The 15,708-nt window shown below is 41.8% G+C and overlaps 1 protein-coding gene across 1 annotated transcript in view; it reads right to left on the bottom strand.

Moving 5' to 3' along the window:
- Positions 1-1,336, bottom strand: part of LOC307257757 (phosphofurin acidic cluster sorting protein 2) — a 49,965-nt gene extending 48,629 nt beyond the window's left edge. Inside the window, exon 1 of the mRNA XM_080037068.1 lies at positions 1,055-1,336. Within this exon, the coding sequence (XP_079893194.1) occupies positions 1,055-1,260 (206 nt within the window). The 5' untranslated portion in view covers positions 1,261-1,336. The remainder of the gene's footprint in view (positions 1-1,054) is intronic.
- Between the last annotated feature and the right edge of the window lie 14,372 nt (positions 1,337-15,708).

Genomic DNA, 15,708 nt, shown 5'->3' with positions numbered 1-15,708 from the left:
TCTAGGTCAAAGCTGATTAATGTGCCCACAGCTCCCGAGAGGTTTCTGGTCAGGTGGCAGCAGCGCCTGCTCACTGACGATGAATACTAATGCAAAGTATAGCCGAACGTGTCTGCTTGATCCGAAAGTAAACGGTTTCGTCTTTGAAACAACATGACGGCGAGTGAATTTGCATGCACAAAAAGAAAGTGACAATCAACCAGCTGCTGTGTCAACATTATGAGCGGTAGTGTGTGTGTGTGCGTGTGTGTGTGTGTCACCACTTAGCTGGACATAAACACAACACCGCCCCACAACACACCAATGCAAGAATTAGTTGGATTCCAAACGGCCATTCAACTGCTGATCCGCACAATCACTGCTAGAAGATAGAAATCATGCCTGGTGTCGGTCTATTCGTTGTCGCTGTATTTATATTAGACATAGTTATGTTACTACAAGGAGGCATTCAGTCTGTAAATCAGTTCAAGCACAATCCCAAACGGACAAGAAAACAGAAGAGAAATGTAGTACATACAAAGCTATAACAACGTAGAGCATGAGCAGCAAAAAAAACCTTTTACTAATAAACTACTTAGCTGAACTTTTGTTGAAGGTAGCTAGTTATCATAACGGTCGGAACGAGACTGAATACAGCAACTGTTTGTCAAAATAATTAAACATTCCGAAACAATGTCAAAATAATGGTGTAAATGTTCAAATTTAGCATTGGCGGTTTTAGCCGACCGCAGTTGTATTCGTAAAAATAGAAGTGTGTGCGTAAACTGCTTTTCGCACGAAACATGAGAGGAGCTCGAGCACCAATGCTATCTGCTAGGTAGCGTTAGCAATAGCCACCTTAGCTAGTTAGCTTGCTAGTAAGAGACCCCAACACTGTTTTGAAAAATGTATGGCAGATCAGCCTCTCTTGACTAACGTTACAGTCAGAGTAAAGGGCGTTGTTTGTACGGCGTTAGCCTAATATTTATCAAATGTTATGGTGATTTGTAAACATTGTGGTTTGTGGTATTTATTTATTTTTCTTTACGGTAACACACTTCTATGTTAACGTTACCTCGGCACGCAGCTTGGGGATGATCGGTCTATCTCCCATGTCGCGAAGAGGTTCATGGGTACAGGCATGCTGCCGGAGCCCAGGACCACAGCCCCGGCTAGCGCTCCGGTCGGGAGGGTTGTCGGCGCTGGCCCACCCCCGCCACCGCTGCTCGGGTTCAGGAAAGCGGCCCGGACGCCTCCTCTCTCTACAGCCGCCGCCATCATCACCTCCACCGCCCGCGGAGCAGCTCAAGCAAAGTGTCGGACGAACGCGCGAGCCGCTGGACGCTGTGCTGCTTGCTCCTGCTCCTCCAGACTCCCAGCTCCTCTTCACTGACTGGAGGTAGGCTACTGATAGGCGGGGCGGGGCATGCCATTACTGATAGGGGGCAGCACCAGCACGTCCCTGCTTCTGGGGTGGGACATCTTTTGAAACAGGCTTAAACTGTAGCATATTACATGTTTATCTCTAAACATATGACGTTAAAAAACAAGAAAGGATTTCGTCATTTTGGGGGCCTAAGAAAAACACACGCCTGTGGCCCTCAACATCCCTTGCTCTCCACATTTTCATTTCTCAAACCTCTTTATCCAAGAAAGACCTTCTTTTCTTCAAATGCTATTAAATTAGTGCATGCAAGTTTCATAGGCATAAGCATAAGTGCTAAAGCATAACAATAGGCTACAAGCGGTCCAATGGAAAGTCTTCAAAATAGCCTAATAGTGTTTTTAACTATGAATATAATTTTATTGAATTCTCATCCAAATACAGTATGCTTGAAAAATGGCGTATCCTCTCAGTGTCCTTGTGTGAGTAATATGCTCGCTTTAATAATACAACATAGAATACTGAAGATAAATAAATGTAGTAGCATATGATTAATTTGTATGCCATTTTAGCATATGCATTTTTAGAAAGACATAATGAGCCAAATTTAAAGAAAAAAAAAACAAGCATTTTATGGGGGCTTTAGCTCTGGGCCCTTGGCAAAGCCCTTGCCTATAGTCAGTCTGCAGGAACACTAGTATAGACAGTTGTATTGTATAACAGGAAATAACATAATAGTTTGGTAATTTGCATTTGTAGCCTCTACTCTTCTATTCATTTCTGTTTGTTGACTTTGTGAATTGTTTCATCAAGCAGAATGGGCAACAAAAATAATCATATCAGATTTGCTTACACAGAAATGCTAGGTGTCTGTGCTTAGTATAAGTCTATATAACTTTGTAAATTTAGCCAATATGCCTTTTTTTCTGAAAATACATTATCACAAAACGAAAGGTAGCCTACATGTATTCCAAGTTGAAAGAATTGTAAATTGTGACCTCATAGTTGCTTTTGTCCTCATTGCTAATGTGTTCAGCATTCGGTTTTAAAATAATGCAGCTGCAAATGATCATTGGAAAACATAGGCCAGTAGTTACAATCGAAAAAGAGAAAGGGCCCTGAACAATTGTTTTCCTGAGGCTCTTAACAAAAATGTATTGGGTACAATAAGCACACACAATAAACACTTAGATATTTTTGTGCGTGGGTGTTTGTGTACTAACTAACTTAATTGCAATTCATAAATGAATCATAATTATGAATGTGTGAATGTCAAGTACACTTTCAAGTGGGCAGCAGGACCTGCGTCTGTAATTTCTCCTTATTATTCATGATTTGTAATCAGCCTGTGCCAACATAAGGACACATGGTGCTCAATTGAGTCATTGTTCTCATAGCGCAAGTGTTGTGAAAGCATTATACTGTAACTGCGACTACGGGCTCAAATAAAAGCTGTCTTGACCTGACATGCTCAGTCAGGAGGAGGATTGGGTAACGTGTGTGACAGCCTCTTCAAACTTCCTGAATTTGTCAAACGTTAGTGTCTTTTGCACGGTTTTGCACAACCAATCGTCTGACCCGAGAGCAGTGCATCATTTTACCCAAACATTCTCTTCTATGGAGTCATCATTGTTGGCATGTGCACGTTTGCTTGTGCTTTTCCACTGTTTGTATAAACTTTCTATAGATCACTAAACCATTGGCATGCACCATGGCTCACACCGACACAGAAAAGGTGAAACACGTCATATATTAGAAGAGGGGGAAAAAATATGCTCAACCCTCTGTTTCAAACTCATGGGAATTAAATATCGTCGCCACTGCAAAACACGCCGTGAGTGTAAAAAACCTCATCTTAAATCATTGCTAGGCAACTCTGTGCGCCTGACAGCATTTCATCTTCCAGACTGAAACAGTGGCAACAACATCCCCCGGGGTTGTTTAATGTGGTGTTAGCAATCATAATCAATTTTGTAAAAAGTCACATTATTATAGTAGTTACATAATGCATGCCAAGATTACTTATTCTTACACTATATTTGAACAAGATTAGGATGATATAATAGAACGCAACAGTATATTTATGAGAAGGTAATGCCATTTTAATATATACAACCCTTTTTATGTGGAGAGGGAAACTCAATTACTTTTATGTACAATTGAAAGAAGGGGCAGGAAGTTAGATGTCAGATACTCTATTTCATATGATTGAAAGTATTCTTAAGGGGAGGAGAAATACTGACTTTTCTTTTCATACCAAGTTGTTTGGATGGAGAGTTTTTTTCAACAAAAATCTACAGTGAGTGTTAGCTTCCTTCTCATATTTATCATTTCAGTACCACTTTCTGCCCCATGAGTAAATTTCAGATTACCATATACCATAATGCCTAAAATGATTAATGAAGTAAGCGGTGGAGTGCATTGCCACCTGGTGTTTCAAAACAGCAATACATCAAAATATAAGAAATTAGCCTTGCACGTTGCGATCCATCCAGTAGAGGGCAGTCTGACTGCATTTTTGGTGGAATATTAGAGCGCCAGCTCTTTTACTCTCTCTCTCTCTCTCTCTCTCTCTCTCTCTCTCTCTCTCTCTCTCTTCTCCCTCTTTGTGTTTCTCTACGCTCCTGATTGATCCTCCTCCTATAAGTGTGGGCCGGTGAGTGCATATATTGTGACACTCCGACATCATTGATGTTTACACGAGCACAACAGCCTGGCACTTTATGAGCCAGCCTTTCCCCTTTATTGAATTCTGGTGAAGAGAATGTAATGCCTGTAACACCTGCTCGGTGGCAGGCGTCCTCCCACAAAATCAAAGAAATCGCTGGCCTCCATCAGGTCCGGAGCACAGGGAGCAAGATAAGGCTGCTAATGCTGGTGTTTTGGAAAGGTTGCAGGGCATTCCCTGTTATTAAAGCCGACTGAAAGACAAGGTCAGGAGAGTGAACACTGCAACTCACCTCACTGACGCGCGCATTTAGACGACAAGCAATAGTAACTACTCACATTATTTATCTGCTAGGTAACAGTGTCTTATTCTTTTCCCATAGTAACGGAAAAGACACTGTGGTTTCCATGCAGATCTTTATTTTTAGGTGTGTGCGCTTTAGTTTTTTCGCAAGCGCCACCTCCGCGCCATCAAAGTCATTTCTAATCACACTTGTCACAATTCTAATGAGCAAGCCTTTGATTATGAGCTAAAAACAGCCCTTTTGTGACTCACTGCACAGGGCTTAACCATTGCAGTCACACGTGTTCTTTAACTTAGAACGTCAAGGGGGCGCCCAGTTCTTTGCAACACTGTGTGTAAAAAAAAAAAAAATGGAAATAATAAGGGGAGTGTGATGAACAGTGGCACCACCAGACGAGGGCCTGCTTTGTAACCCTCTCCAAAATTGTCTGTGCCAGCAGATATTTCTGCCACTGAACGCTGGGAATAATTGGAAATAGGTTAAGCCCCTGCTGGATGTTCTCCTGCAATCTGGCAACATGGCACTAATGAATCCAATCTAATAATGTGGTAATTGTAGTGGGAGCATATTAGCATTGTCAGTGTGTTCACAGTTAAAATGCAGTCGGCCCCTATATATACGAAGCAACATTTGGAGCATATTGACACATTCATTAAAAGCGTTTAGGGCTTCTTGAGAGGCACTGAAGAAATTATGAGCCATATGCTGACCCCGAGGAGCTTTGTGGCGTTGTGATAGTGATGAGTCTGAATACTGTGTGTGGGAGTAGTATAATACCTGCAGCACAGAGACTGTTTACCTCACTCTCTGCCAATGGAGGGAGAGTTAAACATCTGCCTTCCTAGTCACTTCGTACTTTGGCAAACAATGACGTAAAGTGGACAAGATCGGAAGAGGCAGATGTTGACATTTCCATCGTTCCACATGATTGTCCTCTATAAAGCACTCCAACGTGTAGTTTTTTATGGCCAGCTTTTCACTTAAGTGGGTTTCGTGCTTATGGCGCGATCTCCAAGGTTACGGTGAAAGACAAGGGGTTAACTCTCTGGTCTATCACAGCCCAACCCATTCAACAGGACTTTAAAGGGGTTCTCATTCATCAGAGTGCAGCGTTGCTGTTATGTTTCTCATTTCACACACATATTACAGCCGTCTCCAGTCGCAGCTCAGAGTGATTGGTCTCTGGTGAGCAGGCAGACACAATTTAAAGGTCCTGTCTATATGTAATCTGCTGGAAAGATTGCCACACGCCCTGATATAGTAAAGCAGATCAATCCGAGGCACATCTCTTTCTCCTCGCGCCAAAAGCTCTCAAACACCTTTCACTGGCAATCACACTTCAGAACTATGAGGGGCTGCCACAGATAAGCTGCTGATCTTGTTAAGGTTTTGCAAGCCTAGCAAATTAAGGATATCATGTCTTGTGGATTATATCCTTCGGTACAGCGCAATCGATGCACAATTTCCTGCGTCCAAATAGCCCTCTTCCCTTTCCCCTAAGTGGCTTTTTTTTTAGCTTGTCAGGCTGCAATATTAAATAAGGACTTGTTCTAAATGGCTTGCCTGTTGAGATAAAAGTGAAATCTATACAATCCAATACATAAAACATGGTATCAGGTATCATGTAACTGTAGATAAAAAAAAAAGTTTCACCTTACAGTTGATGTCCAACCAAAGTCATAAAGGTCATTCCTAGCATACATACAGTGACGTCCCTTTTGAATGTATTCAAAATAAAGCCCTCAGAGAAAGGATGAAAAAAAGGGTGAATATGAACATGAAAGGAAAAAGGCCCACACCATTCTGCAACTCAATCTTGACCGTTAAATGGTAGTTTAGCCCAAGCACAGTAGAGGTAGATATGAGGTCAGGCCCGGTTCTAGAAAGTCAGACTTGGGGGGGCCCGTAGAAATTTTGGGGGGGCACACTGGGCAGGGAGACCGAAGATGCGAGCGCGCGCAGAGCGCGCGAGCCGAAATTTTTTGCCCTTGTAAGATCTCTGCGTCTGCTTTTTGGCACATTTACTGTGAATTGTGTAGAACACAATATGCAAATAAACGTTGAGTGTTGCTGTGTGGGAAATTTGATTATTGCATGTTTTTTTTCTCCAAAATGTTTATGAATAACATATAATATACAGTATCTCACAAAAGTGAGTACACCCCTCACATTTCTTCAAATATTTCATTATATCTTTCCATGCGACAACACTGAATAAATGACACTTTGATACAATGTCAAGTAGTCAGTGTACAGCTTGTATAACAGTGTAAATTTACTGTCCCCTCAAAATAACTCGATACACAGCCATTAATGTCTAAACTGCTGGCAACAAAAGTGAGTACACCCCTAAGAAAAAATGTCCAAATTGGGCCCAAAGTGTCAATATTTTGTTTTGCCATCATTATTTTCCAGCACTGCCTTAACCCTCTTGGGCATGGTGTTCACTAGAGCTTCACAGGTTGCAACTGGAACCCTCTTCTACCCATTCATGACGACATCAAGGAGCCGGTGGATATTAGAGTCCTTGCGCTCCTCCATCTCCCGTTTTAGGATGCCCCAAAGATGCTCAATAGGGTTTAAGACTGGAGACATGCTTGACCAGTCCATAACCTTTACCCTCAGCTTCTTTAGCAAGCCAGTGGTCGTTCGGAGGGGTGTTTGGGGTCGTTATCATGTTGCAGTACTGCCCTGCGGCCCAGTTTATGAAGGGAGGGGATCATGCTCTGCTTCAGTATGTCGCAGTACATGTTAGAATTCAATGAACTGTAGATCCCCAGTGCTGGCAGCACTCATGCAGCCCCAGACCATGACACTCCAACCACCATGCTTGACTCTAGGCAAGACACACTTGTCTTTGTACTCCTCACCTGGTTGCCGCTCCACACTCTTAACACCATCTGAACCAGATAAATGTATTTTGGTCTCATCAGACCACAGGACATGGTTGCAGTAATCCATGTCCGTAGTCTGTTTGTCTTCAGCAAACTTTTTGTGGGGTTTCTTGTGCATCATCTTTAGAATAGGCTTCCTTCTGGGATGACAGCCATGCAGACCAGTATGATGCAGAGTGCGGCGTATGGTCTGAGCACTGACAGGTTGACCCCCCACCCCTTCAAGCCCTTCAGCAATGCTGGCAGCACTCATACGTCTATTTTCCAAAGGCAACCTCTGTGTACGACGCTGACCATGTGCACTCAACCTTCGTAAACTGGGCCGCAGGGTGGTATTGCAACATGATAACGACCCCAAACACACCTCCAAGACGACCAGTGGCTTGCTAAAAAAGCTGAGGGTAAAGGTTATGGCCTGGCCAAGCATGTTTCCAGACCTAAATCCTATTGAGCATCTTTGGGGCATCCTCAAACGGAAGGTGGAGGAGCGCAAGGTCTTTAATATCCACCAGCTCTGTGATGCTGTCATAAATGGGTGGAAGAGGGTTCCAGTTGCAACCTGTGAAGCTCTAGTGAACTACATGCCCAAGAGGGTTAAGGCAGTGCTGGAAAATAATGGTGGCCACACAAAATATTTACACTTTGGGCCCAATTTGTAAATTTTTTCTAAGGGGTGTACTCACTTTTGTTGCCAGCAGTTTAGACATTAATGGCTGTGTGTCGAGTTATTTTGAGGGGACAGTAAATTTACACTGTTATACAAGCTGTACACTGACTACTTTACATTGTATCAAAGTGTCATTTATTCAGTGTTGTCCCATGGAAAGATATAAAGAAAAATGTGAAGAAATGTGAGGGGTGTACTCACTTTTGTGAGATACTGTACATTATATACAACATAATGTGTATATATATAAAATAAATGATTGTGATGCAAGTGTTTTATTGGCTAATTTTATTTGATGCCTCAAATGGTGAATTAAATAGGCCTACTTCCTATTAGTCAATGCATTGTGTGTCTGAATGTGTTCTCAACAGGATAATGCAGAACTGATTTAAAAAAAAAAATACACTTGGTTAACAGCAGCCAACAGTAGCCAGCTAATCTATATTTTACAGTAGGCAATTTAAATCATGTGTGTGTTTGTGTGTCCAACAGGACAAATGCAGAACAGATTTTTTGTGGGTTTTTTGATTTAGTTAACAGCATTCAACAGCAGCCAGCTGATCAATATTAATTTAACAGTAGGCTATTTCAATCATATATATGTGTGTGTGGACCCAATTAATTTTATTTGACATTTTCTTGGACAGCGAACGAAATTTTCCGTCCGATAGTGGGTCGGGAAAAAACCCAGACCCACTATCGGGAAAAAAAAAACAAAAAAAAAAAAAATCTCAAATTTTGGTTGGGGGGGCACAGCTCACATCTGGGGGGGCACGGCCCCCCCTGGCCCCTGGCTACCGCCGGCCCTGTATGAGGTCGTATGAAGCAGTCGAATACCTGCTCTTTGCTTATATAGCGCTGAACTGTTTTGCTTTAAAGAAACATCCATCCTACTCTGTGTGGTTTAAAGTGCTCTCTTTGAAATCTACCAAAGGTCATTTGAAGGGATGGGGGTGATTCATCACAAAAAGGAGATGGAAAATGTTCAGGTTTCAGGTTTTTCCAGTCACTCACGTCCCAGGTGTCTGGATCTCAACAATCTAATTTCACAGTACGGTTTTCATTTGGCTCTTAAGATTTGTGTGGCCTCTCTTGCTTCCATAGTTACCACTTTCTACGACAGACTGAAATGTGTTGCTGGACTATACAGTAGATGGATAGACCCAGCAGCACGACTACTGCTACATAAACAGCGGGGAAAAAATGTGAGATTCTATATTTTAGGTGCATAAATATTCTTCCCTTCCATGAGGGGATGTACGCCACCTAATTTACAAGACTGATGCTTGTGATGTCACAAAAACCAAACAGGCATTTTTAATTTCCATTGTGGCTTAGCCGAGAGCCATTGAAAGAAAGAAAAGAAAACAAGACGCATTCAGAACTTTCATTTCACCTCTGCCACTGAACTGATTTGAAAATCCTTCAATGCTTCAACACAAGCCTTATATTGTGTTACAAAGACAGCATGGCAAGAATGCATCTGTGAGTAGAGATTTGAGGAAGTTTTATATACTGCATATACAGTATGCATATGCCCATGCAAGACACTGGCCCATTCAATCAAGCCAATTCTGCTGCTGTGTTTGCGGGAAGTCCTGCGCAGAGTGCATTTACATTTTGAGCAGGAGCAAATCAGCCCTCTATTTTCTATTTCTCGGGCACTTTCAGATGTGCGCTGATAGCTGCATATTGGCGAAGCAACACAGATGGAGGAGAATGGTGATGGAGGATAGAAGAAGAGAGACAGCCATAGGACAGAAAAAAAAAAGTGATGGAGCTATTTGATGGAATCCTATTAGATCATCATCATACAGTATGCAAATCAGGAGGGACATCAAGTGCCGGCTTTGAATCCCATTTTAATCTCACAGTACATAAACTCTGCATAAAGCACATTCCTAATCCTCATCCGTTCCACTGATCTCTGAAGAATGTACGTGCAGATTCCCCAGACACTCGTTGCTTTTTTCACACTGGACAATGCGGTATAGCAAGGGCGAGATGGACTGAGCTATGAAGTCCATTTGCATGAATGTCAGCCAAAGAGGACAGAGAGACGAGCCAGACGGAAGCCCCGCGGGAGTCCTAAAGACCTACAGCATCTCCAGTGAGGGCTGACCAGGTTGTCAATGCACAGCCAGCCAGGTAGCCTTACAAAAGGCAACTCTGGGCAAGAGCCAACACCTCTGTTCTGCTGCCATTCAAATTCCCAATCAAGTAGAAACAGGAAATGCACCTGCCAGCATTGCTCTCATTCCTCCCCTCTCGTCAGTGGGTTCGGATGGGAACCTTTTGTTGAAAGGAATCATTTTGCATTTAGATTTCCCAGAGTGAAAAACGGCGTGCGGGGGGAAACTCGCCTTCCTGGTGACACGATTCTCCCAGAGAATGCTCCTTCCTAATGAGTCCTTTTATACTTAGCTGATTATGTTCTGCGGTGGAGTTGTAGCTGGATTGCTGGTGCATGTTTCCCCCCCACTATAAACCCAAATATCCAAAAGGGCAGCCCCCGGGTATGTTTGATTGCTTATCCCCCAATCCTTTGAACTCTGCTGCAATCAGACAACCCAAACTTCAGCTAGTTTTTTTTGCCTTGAAATTGAAAAGGTATCTGTCTATCACAGCATTCCCTGAAGTCATGATACTGTGTTCACTAGGGGAGCATATCTTCAAAACATCTGCATCAAGGAGGTTGCATTATTGGCATTTCTGATGGAGGAAGCTGCAGATAGTGTTGCAAGCATTTCCTCCAATTGCATTTAACAGATGGCAGTTCAGGACAAAGACCTGCCTCTTTTTGTATTAGTTCCCTTTCTTCCTGTGAGGCAGAGTGCCGGATTGTTGAAGGCTAGGCACTCACAGTGATTTTTTGCTGGGAGGATTGCTGTGTTGCACCTGAGGTGAGTATAAGCGATAGCCCCCCTGGTCAATCTTCAGTGTAGGCTGCCTCTCCACAAGTGGCCTCAGCTCAGGTTCCCCAGTTTAGCTTTGTTTATTTTGGACCAGAAGTTTCAGCCTCTTAAGAGTTTTCTTACCAGTATTGATTTAATTTGGCCTTTTTAGCAAAAAAATGTAATAAACATTCCTGGGGGAGACCTTTACTGCCTATTTTAATTTGAATGAAAAAAAAATGTCATTCTGAAAACATGTATGCCCTGTGTCAGCACCGACCACATGCTTTTTCATTCATTTTCAAAACAAGATTCAAGGTTCTTCAGAAAGAATCCCCCAGGGCAGGTCGGGGTAGTCTTCTCTCCATTCTACCCTTCTTGTCCTCGTCAAACAATAGTTCAGTCACCGTGTCCTTCCTCGTTGCAAAGTACTGAATAAGAATAAGCTTCAATACAAAACATGAGTGGTCAAAGCTAGTATAAGCTCATTTAAGTCTTCTGCGCAGCTGAAATGTTTTCTCTGATTACTGACAGATTGCATCATTATACACGGATAACTGCTTACTCAAAAAAATTGCAAATGGTTTCTTCTTGAAGGCTTTGAATTTTTGTTTTCCACTGGCAGCATCTGAGCCACAAACAATTAAATTATGCATTGCAAATTATTTCAGTGCAATATTTAATATTTCTAAAAAGAGCCATCCCTTGCAAACTGGCTGTTTTCTTTTCAAAACAAAAGTCACTTGAGGCGAAGAGGCTAAAAAGAGTGTATCTTAACAGCTTATTTCAAACAGCACAGTGGTATATGGTACAGCTTGCCCTTTGAAGGATACGTATCTTCTTTATTATATAGGCAGCACTACAACTTGACATTTCCAATCTGGCCTGAAATCATTTGACATTTTCGAGCTATGGATAAATATGCAGTCGGTTGCTAGATGGTTTTACCTATGGTTTTCATGTTTTACGTGGGCATAAAAGGTTTTAGCCTCCCATCAGAAACTACAGGGGTGACCCATGAGGTGATGCCAACATTACAGAGACTTGAGTTCGATCCATGGAGGTGATGCTAATCCATGGTCAAGTTTTAAAGTGGTTGCGGGTGGAAAGATCACATCTTCGTCAACATCCAAGTTTGAAGCATTAGAGATGAAGATGAAAAGAATGGTGATGCTTCTTTATCTGCAACAAGCTCTTAATAAATTTGCCCTGCACTGCAAATGGATGTACTTGCTTCAGGCCGTGCACTTCAATGCAATAGCATAGCTGTGAAGAAGTCTGAAAAGATGTGGCTGTTTTTCCCACACCGCCCACACTGTGCGTTCAATATGAGACATTTATCCAAGCTGCCACTGTTTCCTGAGAGCCAACCGAAAGCTGCTGGAACTTGTTGCTAGGTGAAGTGGTTGTTATATAGCCCGTCCTTGCTTTAAGTTGCTTTTCATCCAGCAGCACTGAGCCGTGACGAGGTGAAACATCCTGAATGTCAACAGGCTATGGTTTGACCTCACCTTTTGTCCATAACTTGTCACAGAAGTCACTCACTTCTCTGCCTATGGACACTTCCCGACAGCTCGCCAAACCTGACATATCTAATTTAACCCACGGAGCAGAACAGGAGCAGGGGGAAGGATCACTTTGCAAACACTGCCCTGAGGGCCAAAACAGAAAAACAGCACTGACTCTATCTTGTCTGTGAGCTTTAAATGTCAGCCGCTTCTTCCCGGACCCCTGTCAAAGCTAAACGCTGTCAAAGTGAGGCTACACTTTGGCGTGTGACCCGCGTAGCCTTCCCCCGACATTGGAGTCTGATAAAATAAAAGCGGCACATATTTAACTAAGATGTATGTGTTTGAGGTTTATGCCACATGAAGCTTGAACTAAACTGCAAATTATAGTGCAGCTCTCAAAATGGATAGATTAAAAGTGACAGCACAACCAGGCTGCTGCTTTTTACTTGACAACGAACATGTGCCTTTGAAATGCCACATACTTGATGAACACAGACGGCTTACATAAACACCTTCAATTAATCAGCACATCTTTCGACATTTATCTATTTTTAACACTTTTTAACACATTTATCTATTTTTAACACATTTTTAACATTTCTTGAAGCAATTCATTGATGACATAAAGTTTATTTTTTGCCAAAATATCAGATCTTGCTTCAGAATGTATGTTAGTGTGTATACAAAAACAACACATGTAATGCATTCAAGGCGGCTATATGCCTTACATTCCATTATTTCCTGTATTATATGACCTGTTAAAGGAATTATTAAAACCCCAAGTGTTTGTAATAAAAGAATTTGAGTCAAGGCAGGCTTCAGAGCAGGTGAAATTTACTTGCGGACAGCAGCAAGGGAATCAACAATGTATCTGGTTGGTACATGGTTGAATACAAAGAAATGAACAGTGTACATGGGATTATATGCAAGAGAAGGTGGTGTGTGCGCAAACACACACTAAGTTTGGAGTGTCCAGCCCTTGTTTTGCTGGCGAAAGCAGAAATGTTTTTAATTAGGCAGATAACAGAATATGGGAAATTTAGGGAGTCTTTTTTACTCAACCACTGTGCACATGAATGCGTCATACCTCTGTATGTGCCAAAATCTTATTAGGCAGTTTCTTCTTCAAGGCTAAACAACAACTTTTGTCTTAGCAAAACACTTTGGGGCTGTTAGGTTTACTGGGACAAAGTTCAACAGGCAGAAAGCATGTATTGAGCATTAAAATATTATACAATTATAAGGCAAATTAAATTCTAGTAACATGACCCTTTATCAAATGTAGTTTTTATGAATACATAATCTTTACTTGATATCAAACTCACATGGATATTTTTTAATTGACTGACATAAAACAAGACACGCACCACAAATTGTAGGAAGGTAAAATAGTATGCATTGCTGCTTGTCTACAGCATAGGTTTTTAGTGTGATTTGTGTGCCTTTTAAAGTAAACTGGCCATCGATCCTATTCAGTAACCCACCCATTGCGACACATAGTTGACTGAAAGGTAAGGAATTGAGAATGCAAATTGGGCTACTTAGTGGGATGTTTGACCCAGATATGTGAACAGAACATCTGAAGCTGCAGACGAAGTAACCTAGGGATCCAAGGCATACTTTCATTAAACCTGTCATCAGGTGCATTGTTTAAAATGTATAATTGTTCTTGTCCTTGAAGGCCACTGTAGCTTATGTTATTATTTGAAAGGGTTGGGGTTACCCAGGGAGTGTTGCATTCTAGAACTTTGTAGAACTTTCTTGATGATGTCATATTACACACTGCACCTTTAAATTATATAGTGTTAATGCTACCTAGTTGAACTCGAAGTTCTGTAGCTCTGCATCAGTACAATGTTGCAAGGTTGTTGTTCATTTATACGAGGAGATGCCCACGTAATCCATCACATGAGAAAGCTGCAAGGTTGTTGCGTCTCCAGCAAGAGGCTGGATTCTGCTCCCATCAGTGGCAACAATAATTTTTTCTTGATTTAGTTTTTTGCAGACAAACAGAATCTCGCAATGTGGGGGGAATTTTTTTTCCCCGATGCTTATCTCCATGAATGATTCTCTTTTCGGTAGTTCTTTGTCGTTGACAGTATTTTTTCCATTTTCACCTACATTGCTGCCTAAAGTGGTTTTTCATTTGGAGTTTTTCTGCCAATGTATAATAAATAAAGCAGACAGACGAATGATGTGATCTGTGAAAGGAAATAAAAACTAGTTGGGGTATTTGAGCATCTGACAAAACACATTATCAAATTATAAGATTTTTTTTCCCCTGACTGTCACTGCTTGATTTTGGAATGGGAAATATATGACAAAGAAAAAGATTAATTTCATGATTCAAGAACGAGATTCAATATCTCCTTTATTGTCCTTTGTGATTATTCTATTTGTCTGTGTCTGTACACCTGGCATCTATTGCATGTCTGTCCATCCTGGGAGATGGATTCTTCTTACCTCTGTTGCTCTCCATGAGGTTTTTTTCAAAATCAATATCTTTGCTCACCGGTAAAAACCTGTAGGCTACATTCTAACACAAAATGAGCCTGGTTTACTCTCCGAACTTTTGGGGAAGAAATAAGAGTTTTGGGGAGTGGCTGTGAGGCTGATTACTAGGATGTCTCCCACTGCCTAGGCCAATGGATTAGAAAAAAAGGCACAAGAAACTGAAATGTAAAATGGTCTGCTATCTCATGCCAGAGCGAGAGGAGTGCGGGCACCAGATGTTATCTTTTATGTGGGTAATGGGTTATCAAATCTTGAGGCACAGATTACAGAGTTATAGTCCTTCTCCCCCTCTCTTAGATATTATTGAGGTTTTCATTATCTTGTCCACTCGCTGTCACCTCAATGACTCGGCTCCCTCTCTTCCGCCCGATGCACAGTCACAAAGCAGCTTACTTCCCGTCACCTCGATTACCCTCCCAGACCAATCTTTAATAGCTCCTTATCACCATAAACATATCTTTGAATTCCGGCTATGACTTCTCGGTTATTAACTTTCATACCGCGGTGCTGAAGCTGATGGGGGAGATGGAGGAATCACGTACAGTATTTGGCCACAGAATGAGGATTAGAAATGGTTTTGGCTTTAGCATGCTCAGAAAGAGATTGTGATTGGCTTGACGGATGCACTTCATACTTCAAACTTCATTTAATGAATGCAGAGTCGGTTGGTAAAATGTAACAAAGAATCTGCAAAGACAGTCAAACAAGAGGCAAGGGTTTGGTCTGGGTCATTTAGCTGGTGCATCCAGACTCCTCAAACAAGCAAATATAAAATAGCCCAAATGTTATATCGACAAATGTGTGAATTCTCGTGACTCCTCGCATCCATTACTGCCTTAAAAGAGCCACTTATCAAATCAATATGAACTTCATCACAGCCGCCGACTCAATTA

The sequence above is a fragment of the Ammodytes marinus genome (genome assembly GCF_949987685.1).
Source record: "Ammodytes marinus genome assembly, chromosome: 11".
Taxonomy (NCBI): domain Eukaryota; kingdom Metazoa; phylum Chordata; class Actinopteri; order Uranoscopiformes; family Ammodytidae; genus Ammodytes; species Ammodytes marinus.
This window is presented reverse-complemented; position numbering and strand designations above follow the sequence as displayed.